General features: G+C 42.7%; 1 protein-coding gene across 2 annotated transcripts in view; it reads right to left on the bottom strand.

Moving 5' to 3' along the window:
* Positions 1-1,512: 1,512 nt before the first annotated feature.
* Positions 1,513-13,999, bottom strand: part of MKX (mohawk homeobox) — a 62,071-nt gene continuing 49,584 nt past the window's right edge. Inside the window, exons 6-7 of one of the 2 annotated variants that reach the window (XM_083705099.1) lie at positions 5,890-5,923; positions 1,513-4,673 (exon numbers count right to left, since the gene is read on the bottom strand). In XM_083705099.1, the coding sequence (XP_083561225.1) occupies positions 4,670-4,673; positions 5,890-5,923 (38 nt within the window). In that variant the 3' untranslated portion in view covers positions 1,513-4,669. Of the gene's footprint in view, positions 4,679-5,889; positions 5,924-13,999 lie in introns of both variants that reach the window. The other variant, XM_083705098.1, reaches the window with a different exon arrangement.

Below are 13,999 nucleotides of genomic sequence, written 5' to 3'. Positions count from 1 at the left end.
CTTCAGGAGTGTGTGGTTGCATACTCTTGGCACAGAAGGGAATTCGTGTGAATAACATCAGCCTGTCCATTTGCAATGCATTATGAACCCACTGGATTGGCCAGGCTTCATATAAATGCTAGGGACCTGATCGCCTGCCCTTACTTTGACAAAGAACAGTTCCTTCTGATGAGTAATGTGTGGATCCCCCAATTCTACACCATAAATAATTTGGGAGGTCCTAATTTTGTTGCTGAACTTCCTCTAGATCAGTGTTTCCCAAATTTGGTCTCCAACTGTTTTTCAGCTAAAACCCCCATCATCCCTGACTACTGGTCCTGCTAGCTAGGGATGATGTAGTCCAAAAACAGCTGGAGACCCAAGTGTGGGGAACCCTGCTCTAGATGAAGGTTCTTCAGTCTTGGGCTCCAATATGTTAAGCTACAGCTCTCATAATCCCTGACCATTGGCTAAACTGGTTGTAGAAAAAAGGAGTTGGGAGTCCAACTTCTACAAACCCATGTTGAAGAACGCAACATTACCTAGGCCCAAAATTAGATTCAGTCAGTTCTGATCAACCTCACTCTGCCCCTGTTGGTCTCTTCCGTTTCCCAAACCTAGACAATGTGACAAAGACAGCTCCAGGTGGATGTTGTAGTGGACCCCCCTTTAGACATATCATTTGGGGGCACAATATATTATGTGAAATGCAGTATTCATTGTTCCCAGAGTCCATGTGTACTGCCCTCTCCCCATGCTAGGTTGAACCATAATGGATGACTTGCAATAATATCAAAGTACCTTGTGAGTCACATTTCCCGTATTTTCTGGCAGCCCTAGATACTGCTATGCATGCTTACAACAACATTCATAGCCTAAAAGAAGCCCCATCATGGTGCCTGCAGCAACCTCACCCTGTTATCCCCTCACTGAGGTACAGTTGCGAAAGGAAACTGGCATTGAGGAGGGCTCCAGGGAGGACATTGCCCTGAAACAGGCACATTTTGATTTGGGCTCTAGTGGGATCTAGGCTTGATACTAAATAGACCTGGGGAACAAAATCTGTGGCTAGAAACCTGCATTTGCAGGCTGTCCCACAACATCCCTCCTTTCTGTGGTGTTTGGGCTCTAGAGCCCATCTCAAAGCTCAGCTCCAACAGGTTAGATCCCTGACCTCAGGGACTCACGACTGAAAATCATTCTTTCCAGGTCTGCTCACAGTTCCAGCCTAGCCCTGACACCGAAAGGATGGACCAAAAATATTTGCTACCCCCAAGCGGCTGCACTGCACAATCCAAGATGCTCCATGCTCTCTAGGGGAACATTGCACCTCTCAGAGTACCTGATTTTTCATAGGTGCCCCTTAAAAAACAACTTATACACACTTGCACACAGAATCTTTGATACCAGCAAGTCCTGTGGCTTTCGTTCTTTTCAGTCAGATGTCGTTCTGAGTAAGCATGGTTAGTTTTGTGCTGTTAGTACTTCCGTTTTGTTGCCAATCACCCAAATAAAAAGCAGAGAGAATATGTCTTACAGAAAAGTTTGGCAAGACAGTTTATTGTCACAAAATAGTTAATAACAGAATAACTTATAATAGTATGAACTAAAGTGAAGTGTTTACTCTGTTTTCTTTAAAAACTCACATTGTTATGACAAAGTCTAGTTGGTCAGGTCTGAAAGTCACTGTTGTGGGGGGAGACCTCTTTTGCACGAAGATGCAAGTCAACCAAAAGTATCCTTCAACTGTTCATACAGTCGTAACATATATTTCCTGCTTTTTATGTCAATGCAAAATAGCAATTTTAAAAAAGTAAAAATATATATATTTATGTACAAAATATTTTTTCATATCAAATCATTTTAATTGTACACTATAAAACAACAACCACAAAATGCTATGTTACATCAAGATGCGTTCTACATGTTACATCGAGGTTTGATATCTGCTATCTAGATTATATTAGTGCAATTGGAACTGGCTATGCTTGAGCAACGCGTTGCATACCTGAAAGTCAGCTTCACCAAGGGTTTTGATCTTCCTCACTATACGGGAGTTTGCCATATATGTCAAGTAAAGAAGGAATGGGCATCTTAGAAGTTCACTGGGTCTTATTAGAAGCAGAAGGGGTAGTAGTAAAATTCCAATAGGTTACCCAAACAAAAAGACTCAGTTCAGATTTTAAATCGAAATGTAGTTTATTTTGCTATGGCTGCGTTGCCTGATCCTCGTTATTATATTGCAAACTAGCAAATCTACAAGGACATCCAGTTCCACACTGTGTCTTGCGCTGATCCATGCATGTAAGGTCCTGAAACTATCCCTCTTTCTGCAGCTGGATAGCTTTTTCCACCAGAAAAATTGAACTCACCCAATACCTGCATAGAAGATGAAATGGATCAGGTTCTAGGCATTTTGCTTAATGATCTTTGCTGTGACTCTGCCCACCTCAAACAGAGTTTGGTCAATTTTTTTTAGTGTACCAAACTGGGTTGAGTATAAAAACAGGATTAGCAGCTTTCCTGGACCGAGAACTCATTTCCAAACTAGGATCTCTAACTAGATTTACAAATTTACCCTGGATACTGTTATTCAGATGTAACATTAAAACTGGTTTAAGGAAAATAAGCTAGGTTTCCATTTCTCCTGAACTGGACTCAGGACAATCAGCTCTTTTCCCAGTTTTATTTTACTGACCCGAGTATAAGCTATATTTGGCTTTACTGTTGCTTATTCAAGAGTGTAAACCTGATTAGAATATTTTCGTATGGTTGGAGCAAAGTATACTTGCTTTAGTCAAATTTAGGAGTTTAAAATGGTGTTTCTAATGCCCAATTTAGCATCTACTTTGACTTTAAATTGCTTCAGTGCCACAATTGTTTGGTGTGTTGTGTGTGCCCCATATGTTTTTAATTCCAATGATTTGCTTTATATAATATATAGATTTCATTATGCCTTCTTTCCCCCCCTTCATTGAAATGGGGATTTTCTTCATTTGATACATTCCGTACCAAAATAAAAACATTTTGGACGCATTAAGGCAATAACAGTTTCCGTCGTGGAAAGTTATTGAGCTCCAGTATAAATAACAAACTGAAGCATAGGTTGATTTGGTACCAGAAAAGTGATCTGCTTTGTTTACTTACATAACAGTTTCAATAAGTCAGAAGGAGAGCTTAAAAGGAAGGAATCCCAACTGGATTTACTGATGGTTTCATCATTGGGACGACGACTTAAACTATCACAATGAGTCTTTTTATAGTTAAACATTTGAACTACATAAAAGAATCAGAGCGTGTTCTTATGTAAGGCTTAAATCCCCTTTGAACTCTCTATTATTGTTAACCTCCAATCTCTGTCAATGTACTGACTAGGCAATCTGAGGAGAGGCATTATAAGTAATGTGAATGACCATTCTGGTCGACATACATGTTTCTTCACATAAAACACACACTCAAAGGCAGCCCTTTCAGTCCATATGAAAGAAAAAGCTCTAGGACTGGGCAATTCCATTATAATGGTTTTGTCCACCTGTGGCTATTGTTTTTTTCTCCTTTTTACATTCACATTGCAAAGTAACTGAAGCTTTAATGTACATAATCAGGATCCTCCTTTAAAAAATATGAGACTCTTCCCCCACATACAGTATTGCACTTATGAAAGGAATTATTCTTTTTATTTTTTAACATATGGCAAATGCAGTCAGGAGGGGAGAAAAAACCCACAGAGGCATAGCAACGTTTCCCCCATTTGAATAAGAAAAACCTCACATTACTTGTTAACATAGTGGACTTTTCCGTTGTAAAATGTAGCAATTTCACCGAAGAGATTTATTTAATCCATACAAGGCAAATGCTCCAGGGCTTTTGAGAAACGTCTACCCTTTTTCTGAGGTCAGCTTTAAACTGGTCAGGATGCATTTAGAAATTACATGCAAAGGTTAAGCGTTGTGGCGTTGGCACACTTTTGAGGCACAGTTGTATTGAGCTATGCCCACGTTCTAGCTTATTGTACGAAAGCAAGGCACTTATTGTTATAGCAATGCAGCGCTTAATGTGCAGTTTGATTAATACAATAAAATAAGTTAATAGTTTTGACTTAAAAAACAAACAAACTTGGGAGGCTTCGCCACCCATAATTTACATGCCCTTTATAGAACTGCTTTTATATTTTATTCCAGAAATCAAAATATTTTAGCCTGAGGGAGCATTTGTTTATTGCCATCGTTGTGCATAATTCATTGGGAATGTCTCTTGCACAAGCAACACTGAAAGAAATGGGAATCGTACGAGAACACGCCCAGGCTCTTGAGAGATTGCCATTGATTTCAAGCACGCCTGCATGGCGAGAACTTCCCATTCTTATTTTTACTGACCATGCTACAAAAAGAACCTGGTTCTCAATTCTTGCTTCAGACCTCTCATTCTGATCTTACGGGGGGGGGGGGGGACCGACCAATGGCATGAAAAATACATGTCCACATGTGTTGGAAAGAAAAGCAACAACTCTCTTTAAAATGGTGGTACTAGTGGCACTTTGACAGTCTTTACTTCTGATATGTGTGACGATTTCTGAATGATGCAGCTGGTCGTCCCCTGGAGTTTGTCCTTTCCTTGTGCAAGGTTTGTTAAGGCCATCGCTGCGTTGATCTCCTTCCAATAGGTCTCATCTTTGTTTGATCTCTTTCTGTTAGCTGCACTAGAATCAAGCAACAAAAAATGTTTCCGTGTCTGATGATGATTCTTGTCAAGTACTTAGAAAGCGAGGCAATGCATTTTACAGCATTTTCATTTTTAAAGAAGTCTTCCTCCCCCCCCCCCCCAAGATAAAACAGCAGAAGGCAAAGAGAGAGAGATGGAGAAACTGAACTACAGTGACACAGCCCACTAAATTTATATAAATATTATATTATATTAATTAAACAATACTTATTTAGATTCATTTTATTAATATTTCCAGTACTCCTGAGAAGAATATCCCACATAAAAAACAACTTGAAAGCGAACCTTGGAGCAGACAATAAATTCCCCCAAATTCCCATCTTACTGCCCTTCACCATCTGTTCATGCAGCAGTTGCAAATTCATTTCCTGCACCTTTTTTGCACACAATGAGGGCAGGATGCACAGGGATGAATGAACTGTCTAAGGTAAGGGTGTGTGTGTGTGTGAAATAAGATACTTATTCCCCCAAAGTTAAGGGATTTCCACTCCCCTCCTTTCCCATGCCTCAGCTTGTAAATGGGGAAGCATCGGTTTCTGCACACGTTCTCTTTTATTACAGAGGAATCACTTCTTATGCGAGGGCTAGGTTTCGAGGATCAAGCGAAAATTGCACATAACCCAAAATAACCCTTTGAGCCACCCTGCCTTCTACAGGCTGGCTAGTGAGGGGGAAAGTCCTGCCTGGTGTACCCTGCTAGTGGGGCATCTTTGGCCAGCAGCACAGTGGCTCTGGGAGTTGGGGGGATGCTCCCATTAATTGAGCAGACCTTGCCTGGGAAGAAAGGCCGAGAGCTGAAAATCTCTTTCCGTGCCAGGCCTTGACCTTTGTTCCTGGGCAAGGCCTGCTGGCAGTGTGCCCTGTGAGTGAGCTGCCTTTGGCTCTTGCATGATCTCACAGCACATCCCCACCAGTCCCAGAGCCATGGTGCCACTGGCCAAAGTCACCCTACTTCCAGGTGCGCCAAGCACCTGGAACCTCCGGTCCTTCCCCTCACCAGCCCACCTTCAGCCAGGTATGGTTGAAATCGTGTAAGTCAAATGCACATAAGATGTGGGTTTTGCAAAGCCCCGCTGGGCTTTCTTGCCAAATACCTGAGGTGAACAGGGCAATGTTTGCCCATCCCCACTCCTTGCACCTTACATACAATTCTGAAATAGGCAACTGGCAAAGGTAACTTTTACTCACCTTTCACACTTGCTAGGTCCATTTTCCAGAGTTTCTGAAAGGAGATAATAATCTGGTCAATCCACCATTTTCATTCATTCATTTTTAAAGCAGCACTGGATAGCATATGGATGGCAGCCCTAGTTTCAGACACATTTTTGCTCCCAAATCAGATCTCTGATTTGCACAACACTGAAAATGCATGGCTTAATGGAGAACATTCATACTGAGTCTAGAGCAAGGGAATATTCCCCACCCACCCACAAGACTACATCCCTGTTGAGAATTAACGTTCTTATGCTGAGTAGGAACAACAATGCAATCTTGAAGGGACCTCCAAAAGAAGGAAGAAAAAACACCACCTGTGGGATTCACTGTCATTAGAAGATTCTCGCTGAAACAGATTTGCCTCGATCCAGTCACACTGCACCTAGAGTTATTATCTAGATCAGGAACTTTGGGCATAAATAGGATGCAATAGAATTTGCATCCAAATTCTTGCACAACTAGTCATACACCACTAGAGCTGGCCTGGGGTCAAATGGGTTTGTACACTTTGTGAACTTGTCTTCTTAATTGGCACCAGCCTTATTCAAGGGTTGCGTTTCTCTTTGTGTCTTATAACCTCAGCAATGAAGGTGGTCATCTAGATGTGTTTAGCATCTGCTGTGTGAATGGGCTGTTAATCTGTTTTTAAAGCAAGATAAGTGCAGTTTTTAATTCCCTGTCATAAGAGCTGCATGCTATTTCATTTCAATGGGGGGAAAGAGCTATAAAATAAAAGTGAGTTGAAAAAGGAAGACCAGACTAAATATTGCAACACAGGAAATGTTTTGTAAGGCCACTGGAGGGTGCATTTATGGTTGCAAAACACTTAATCATTATTCAGTATGCACCATGAAAGCTAGGACTTCACTTCGCCAAACCTTAATTTGGCATTACAAAAAAGCTATGAAATCTAACAGTGAGGACACCGTCCACTCTGTAGACCAGGCACAGGCAAACTTGGCCCTCCAGATGTTTTGGGACTACAACTCCCATCATCCCTGACCACTGGTACTGTTAGCTAGGGATGATGGGTGTTGTAGTCCCAAAACATCTGGAGGGCTGAGTTTGCCTATGCCTGCTGTAGACCAAAGTTGATGAACTGATGCTTCTAAGAACTGGTCACCTTCATGTCTCATTGACTTCATTGCACTGTATTTCTGACTACCCAACATGTTTCAGAGTGCAGTCTCTTCAGAAGACAGAAAGGTCATTTTCAAAGGTGGCACCATTCATCATTGATGGAGGAAGTGATCACTTCCTAGAGTCCTTGAGGATGAAAGACACTCTTATTCAGTAACTGGTTGCTGGCTGTTTTCCCCTCCTGCTTGTCTCCAAGACTTCATCATTTCATTAACACCAGGGGAGTGCTATTTTTCTGGTTGGTTAGGAAGGCCTCATCCTGTTTCCATCATTTGCCTCCTGCCTATTGCTTCCAAGAGGATTATAAATCTCCTACCATTCAGAGTTCTTCACCCTATTAATAGACCTTTTGAGCATGTGACAATACTAACTCTGTAGCATTCAGTGCCCAGAAATTAGTCATTGGTCAATACTAGCTCTGTGTTGCAACATGCTGTTTTTCAGTACCATATATTTATTATGCTAAAATTCACTCTGAGTGCTGCAGATGCACACTAAGGTTACAATACTACTATTACAGCCAGCTATAACAAATTTGGAAGAGGTACTTTATAAAGATAGGCAAAGCATCTCTGGTGCCAACTAAGGGGGCCATTTATCTTACTTTACACATGGCAGCCCCTTGCAGTTAGCGTCTGGACAGCAAATAGAGGGCTTATCCACACCAGAGCAAAATGTGGACCTCATCCCAGTGTTGTCCCAGACCTTTACATCATTAAATGTGGTCCCCCACCCCAAATCCTGGCCACTTTGGACTTTACAATGATTGATAAAGGGCAAAGCCCTAGGACAATACTAGAGTGGGAAGGTTGACATGAGGACACCCTTAAATTAATGGGGAGACAGGCCAGTGACAATCCACATTTTGCTCTAGTTCGGACAAGCCCTGAAAAGGCACACAAGTCAGCTAGCAACCTGCATGCTGGAGATGTATACACACAATGGAGAAATGTATTTCTATTTACATTATAGCAGCTGTTCCTAAATTTGCATCCTTTTGTACAAACCAGCACATGGAAATTCCATGCAAATCTGTGTCCTCTTTTGTACCCCCTCCCCCAATTTTTAAAGATAGTCCTTTCCTATTCCTATCTAGTTTGGAAAATTAAAGCTTCTGTGTTGTTTTCCAAGGTGTCTGCAAATCCAGATGATTTGCAGATGAAAGCAGAGCTTTATTAGGCCAGGGCTGAGACACTGAACCTTGGCAAGGGTTGATCATGGCAATAACCTGCTTCGGTTATTGTCGGCAAGTCCCTGATGGAGGGAATAATATTTTTCTGTGTCTCCTCAGAGTCCAGTAAGCCCTGGAGCCTGTCCAAATATCCTGAGAGGGATTCCAGAATCTGCCACTGAAATCTAGGATATTCCAAATTTTGTTAGCATCCTCATTTATATGGCACCCAGCTAAAAATCTGCAACGCTTCATGTATCAGTTCCCATTTAAAACATACTCCTATTCTGAGATATTGTGTGTAAGAACCTCCCAAAGAGAGCTGCAAGAGAGAATTGGGAAGGGACTTTGTACACAAAGAAGCTCTTATGTGTACAAAGCACAGCAGAAAGGGAAGGGGAAAGTAAGCAAGTTCTTTTTTGGGGGATAACTTTCCAATATATTTCCTTCAGTAAATACCAAAATCCAAGACTTATCACTCACGTCGCCTCCTGGGAACACAGCACAGTGCTTATTTTGAGAGTTTTATGCATTGCACACTACTCCAAAGAACACTAATGGTGTACAAAGAAACAGTGGAATTTTGCAAAAATTTAAACAATGGAATAATCCTGTCTTGAATTATACCACAGCTGAGTTAAATAATGCAAGTGTTAAATAAGTCACTCATCCACAAAATTATACATTTCTTGGTGTACGTTAGGCTTGCCAGATGTGCCTCGGCTTGTTTTTTCTCTCTGAAAAGGACCGTCCTTTTAACAAAGCAGGATACCGCTTGCTGGGTTGCCTCTGTTCCAGCTCCTCTTTTTGCGAAATATAAACTTATTAAAGAATATGTAATCTTACACACAATGTTGCTAAATAATATTTCTGTATTTGTGATTCCTTTTTGAAAAGAACATCAAATAAAATATTATTCAGACGCGCGCGCGCACACACACACACACTATTCCAATTTTTTTGTAGGCACAAATCAAAGTGATGTATAGCATGCTATTCTGCTTGGCATCTTGCAACCCAAAGAGGCAGCTGCTCCCATATGCAACTGCACAATTCATGCACTAAGGCCCTACTCTTCAGACCAGACTTTGCCAACTTGGTGTCCTCCAGGCTGGTTTGGGGTGGGGCGGAAGAGAGTTGTGGCCCAAAATATCTGGGGGCATCAGAGGGTGGTGCTTTTCTGTGGCGGTGCCCCACATTTGTGGAGGACTTCCCCACTCTGAGACATGTGCATTGTGCAAACCTTGTTGACCACCTCAGGGCAGTTTTACTTTTTTTGGCTTTCTACTTTATGATACATTGTTCTGTCTTGACTGCTGTCACTGCATTTTATGGCTATGCTTTTTATTGTTGGAAATTTGTTTTGTTAACTTAATGTATTGCTTTTGCTTGAAAATTTTGATATTTTTATTGGGTTATTGAAGATGCTCAAAGTTTGCTGTGATTCTCCTCACTAAAATGGCTCCCATTTCTGTTCTTTTACCCTTTTAGCTCATCCACCTCCACATCTGCAACAGGAACAGGTTTTAGCGCAATAAGGATTTGCTTAATTGAAATAACAACATTAATTCCTTTGAAATGGGGGGCGCACTAAAAATATGAAGATAGTTGTTGCAAGACTCAAGTATATGTCTATTTTGATGTTTCTGTCAGTAATGACATCAGAAAATCAAAAGGCTCCAGTTGAGTTAGTTAGCCATGACTATGTACCTTTAAAAACAATAGTACTTGTTTGAACTGAGACTAACATCTTGCTTCATTTCTACTGGTTGTGGCTAATTTTAGCTGCACCAGGGTCAAAGTTTTCAGGCAAAGCTTTCCATTACTACTCCCTTCAGTGTTTCCTGCTGTCTGCCATTCTGTCCTTACAGATGTAATGCTCCACCTAATGCTCTATATAATATATGGAATCTAATCCTGCTGCCCTGCTCTGCTGGGGCTCACAGGTGAACAGGAAGCAGTGCCCAGAGCTCCTTCTGCTACAGGCCTGGCAGTTCAGGACCTTGGGCAGCTCCGGGCTCTCCGAGGTGCCCTATGGAAGATGTTCTCTCAGTGGCTCAAAGGACTCCAAAGGCTTATGAAGGCTCTTCAAACAGCTCTATGCCCCTTGGAGAACTGTCCACAATTCTCAAAGGGTCCACAGCCAGTTTTGCATTCCCATGCTCCTGCATGGCTGTGGAGCAGGAGAAGATATAGGGGAGTCATCTTTACACTCTGAGGATCATGGGAGAGCCATGCCCCCAAGATTGGACATCAAGCCTGTGATGGGTGGGGGTAGCTGGGTACAGTTGCCCCAAGCCTTGGAGGTCTAAGCTGGCAGGGGGCCCACCAGGGACCGGCTGCTTTTTTTAGTTTGAGTTTATAACTTTATTCTAATAAAACTCCTGCCCTGGGCCTCAGACAAGCTCTGCATGGGACTGCAAGACAGTATAGAAGAGGGTGCTGAGAGCTGCCCATCCCCAAGTGTGAGTCCTCTGAATCAGAAACCTCTTTAAGACAACACTGGGATTGGGATACAGGGGACATAACACCTCTTGCTCCAGTATTTGGAACATGATAGAAATACTACAGTTATTTATTTTTTAAAAAATTATATACGATTTGGTTGTAGGAAACAGTTTACAAAAAGCTAAAACAATAAAACCTTCACTAAAAAAACACAAGCATAATTTAAAACATGCAGAAAGTTAAAACCACAATAGACGCACACTTTATATAAGGACAAAAAGCTGAGCGTGTTCACCATCACAAATGAAAAGGTCCCATGTATTTAGTGATGTATTTAGTGATTGGGGACGCCGGTGGCGCTGTGGGTAAAACCTCAGTGCCTAGGACTTGCCGATTGTATGGTCGGCGGTTCGAATCCCCGCGGCAGGGTGAGCTCCCGTCTTTCGGTCCCAGCTCCTGCCCACCTAGCAGTTCGAAAGCACCCCTAAGTGCAAGTAGATAAATAGGTACCGCTTTATAGCGGGAAGGTAAACGGCGTTTCCATGTGCTGCGCTGTTGCTGGCTCACCAGAGCAGCTTCGTCACGCTGGCCACGTGACCCGGAAGTGTCTTCGGACAGCGCTGGCTCCCAGCCTCTTAAGTGAGATGAGCTCACAACAGTAGAGTCAGACACGACTGGCCCGTACGGGCAGGGGTACCGTTACCTTTATTTAGTGATTGTCAGAAGGAAGTTTTCAATGACACTCTCTCCCACTCTCAAACACACACACACACACACACACACACACACACACACACACTTCAGAGAGGAGTCAGTTCCCTGGTCCAAGAACTGCTCCTCTCCAGACTCAAAGGACAGACTTATCAGTCTGTTTCCTCTGGCAGGTCTCCCCCAAGCCCTTTGGTATCTTCCCCAAAGCAGCAACACCAGGCTAGATCAGCTCACCTGCTGGGGTGGCTAACTGGTGGCCTTCCAAGTGGTGCTGGACAACAACTCTCATCATGCCAGATCACTGGCTATGCTGGCTGGGGCTGGTGGGAGTTGGGAGCCCAACCGTAGCTGGAGGGGACGGCAGGTTAACCACCCCTTGTCTTAGGGCATGTCACCTGGCTTCTCCTAGTTCTCAGATACTCCAATCTTCCTCAGCCTCCCCCAAGTTGCACCTTGGAGAATTACTGCCATGCGACTGCACGTTCATTGTTCGCTCTGCTATACTTTATTCAAAACATTCAACAAGTAATTGCACTCCAACCTAGCCCTCCTTTGCTGGAATGACTACAATTAGGCCAAAGGCTGAAGAAGAGCCAAAATGTGGACCTTGTCCTTGCACACACTATCAGCGGGGCTGTGTTGGACCACACCACCAAGGATGGGAAGGTGGCAGCGCAAATTTGGAACACCAGTGCCTTCTACAACCCTGCATTAGTTTCTTCTAAAAACTGGAAGGAGAACATTAGCTCAGAAGTAAAGACAAAGTAAAGTACAGAGTGTATGTTTGGCAGTGTACTGAGCAATTCTGATTTTCATATCAAATCTGGCATAAGCACGTTCAACTATTTCTCTTCAAATCTCGTGTGAACTGGTTTTTGTTACTTTTGGAGATGACTGTGTTGACCCAGATTTTCCAGATAACCTGAAGGAGGAAAGAGTGGGAGGAAGAAAATAGCAAGGCAAGGCTCAACAACACACACAGCTATGATTTAGTGTAGTTTTCTAGGTTATGCGCAGTTCTCCCAAACCACAGTTTAGAGGCACAAATGAAGTTTGCATGCATCATAAAGTTTCACAGTGTTAACAGCAAAGGGCAAAGCTGGGTGAACTAGAGTTCATAAAATCATGTTGTTTCAGAAGAAATGTCACAAATGTTCATATGGATTCCAAAAACCAAAGTCCACATGGAATTTTACCAAAACTAAAATATGGTTTAAGATTAATAACATCTGAATGAATAACGTTCTTTTGTTATATTCAAGTTTTAGGCCACCCTGTTTTGGGGGAATGCTTGGACTTGGAATCTACAGTAAAACAATAAACAAGGTGGTGATACAATGGCTACTGCAACAGGCGCAAGATAATATCACCAAGGCAACTATTTGCAAACATACAGATAGTTTGTTTCCAAAATAGATTTTATCTTAAATAATTGCAAATGCAGTAAACAAAGATTCCACTTGTGACGTATCATTTTTTTCGTGCTCAGACGTCACTCCGCTAATCAGGCGTTTCATCCCCAAAGGGCTAAGTCATCAAGCTTTGTAGTAAATCATATACATATATAAACGGCTTAAAGCAGGGGTGTATCTGCCCCCATCAGCATGTTTCCATTGGGAGGAACATAGAAAGAGGACAATGTCCTTCAGTTCGTTATTTACTGCATTTGCAATTATTTAAGATAAACCCTAGGGCACAAGGAGAAGGGGACCACAGAGGGCGAGATGGTTGGATAGTGTTCTTGAAGCTACCAGCATGAGTCTGACCAAACTGCGGGAGGCAGTGGAAGACAGGAGTGCCTGGCATGCTCTGGTCCAGGGAGTCACGAAGAGTCGGACACAACTAAATGATTAAACAACAACAAGAAGATAAAACCTATTTTGGAAAGAAACTACTTTTGACATTATTTATTGTTTGTTTGTTTACAGATAGTTGCCTTGGTGATATTATCTTGTATCGATTGGACTTGGAGCCTGGCAGCTAACGGGGGAGGGCATGCCATGGAGAAGGCATTCCAGGTTCCCTTTTGATCCTAAATTGCTACTGAATGATAATGAAAGGCATTATCTATCCTGATTTGGGATTGTAATGGGACAGTCTGATGTTCAGGTATGATGGAGATAGTGATGGCCACTCACCTTGCCTGGTTTGAAATTGGACTTGGCCATTTCTCAAAGTAGGGACGTGGGTGGCGTTGTGGGTTAAACCACAGAGCCTAGGACTTGCAGATCAGAAGGTCGGCGGTTTGAATCCCCGTGACAGGGTGAGCTCCCTTTGTTCGGTCCCTGCTCTTGCCAACCTAGCAGTTCTAAAGCACGTCAAAATGCAAGTAGATGAATAGGTACCGCTCCGGTGGGAAGGTAAATGGTGTTTCCATGCACTGCTCTGGTTCGCCAGAAGCGGCTTAGTCATGCTGGCCACATGACCCGGAAGCTGTACACTGGCTCCCTCGGCCAATAAAGCGAGATGAGTGCTGCAACCCCAGAGTCGGCCATGACTGGACCTGATGGTCAGGGGTCCCTTTACCTTTTATTTCTCAAAGTATTCTAGAATTGCAGAGTTGGAAGGGACCTTGAGGACCTTCTAGTTCAATCCCCTGCAATAAAGGAAAAT

This window comes from Podarcis gaigeae, assembly GCF_964106915.1.
Source record: "Podarcis gaigeae genome assembly, chromosome: 12".
Taxonomy (NCBI): Eukaryota; Metazoa; Chordata; class Lepidosauria; order Squamata; family Lacertidae; genus Podarcis; species Podarcis gaigeae.
Note: the sequence above shows the minus strand (reverse complement) of the source record. Positions and strands in the feature narration are given on the sequence as shown.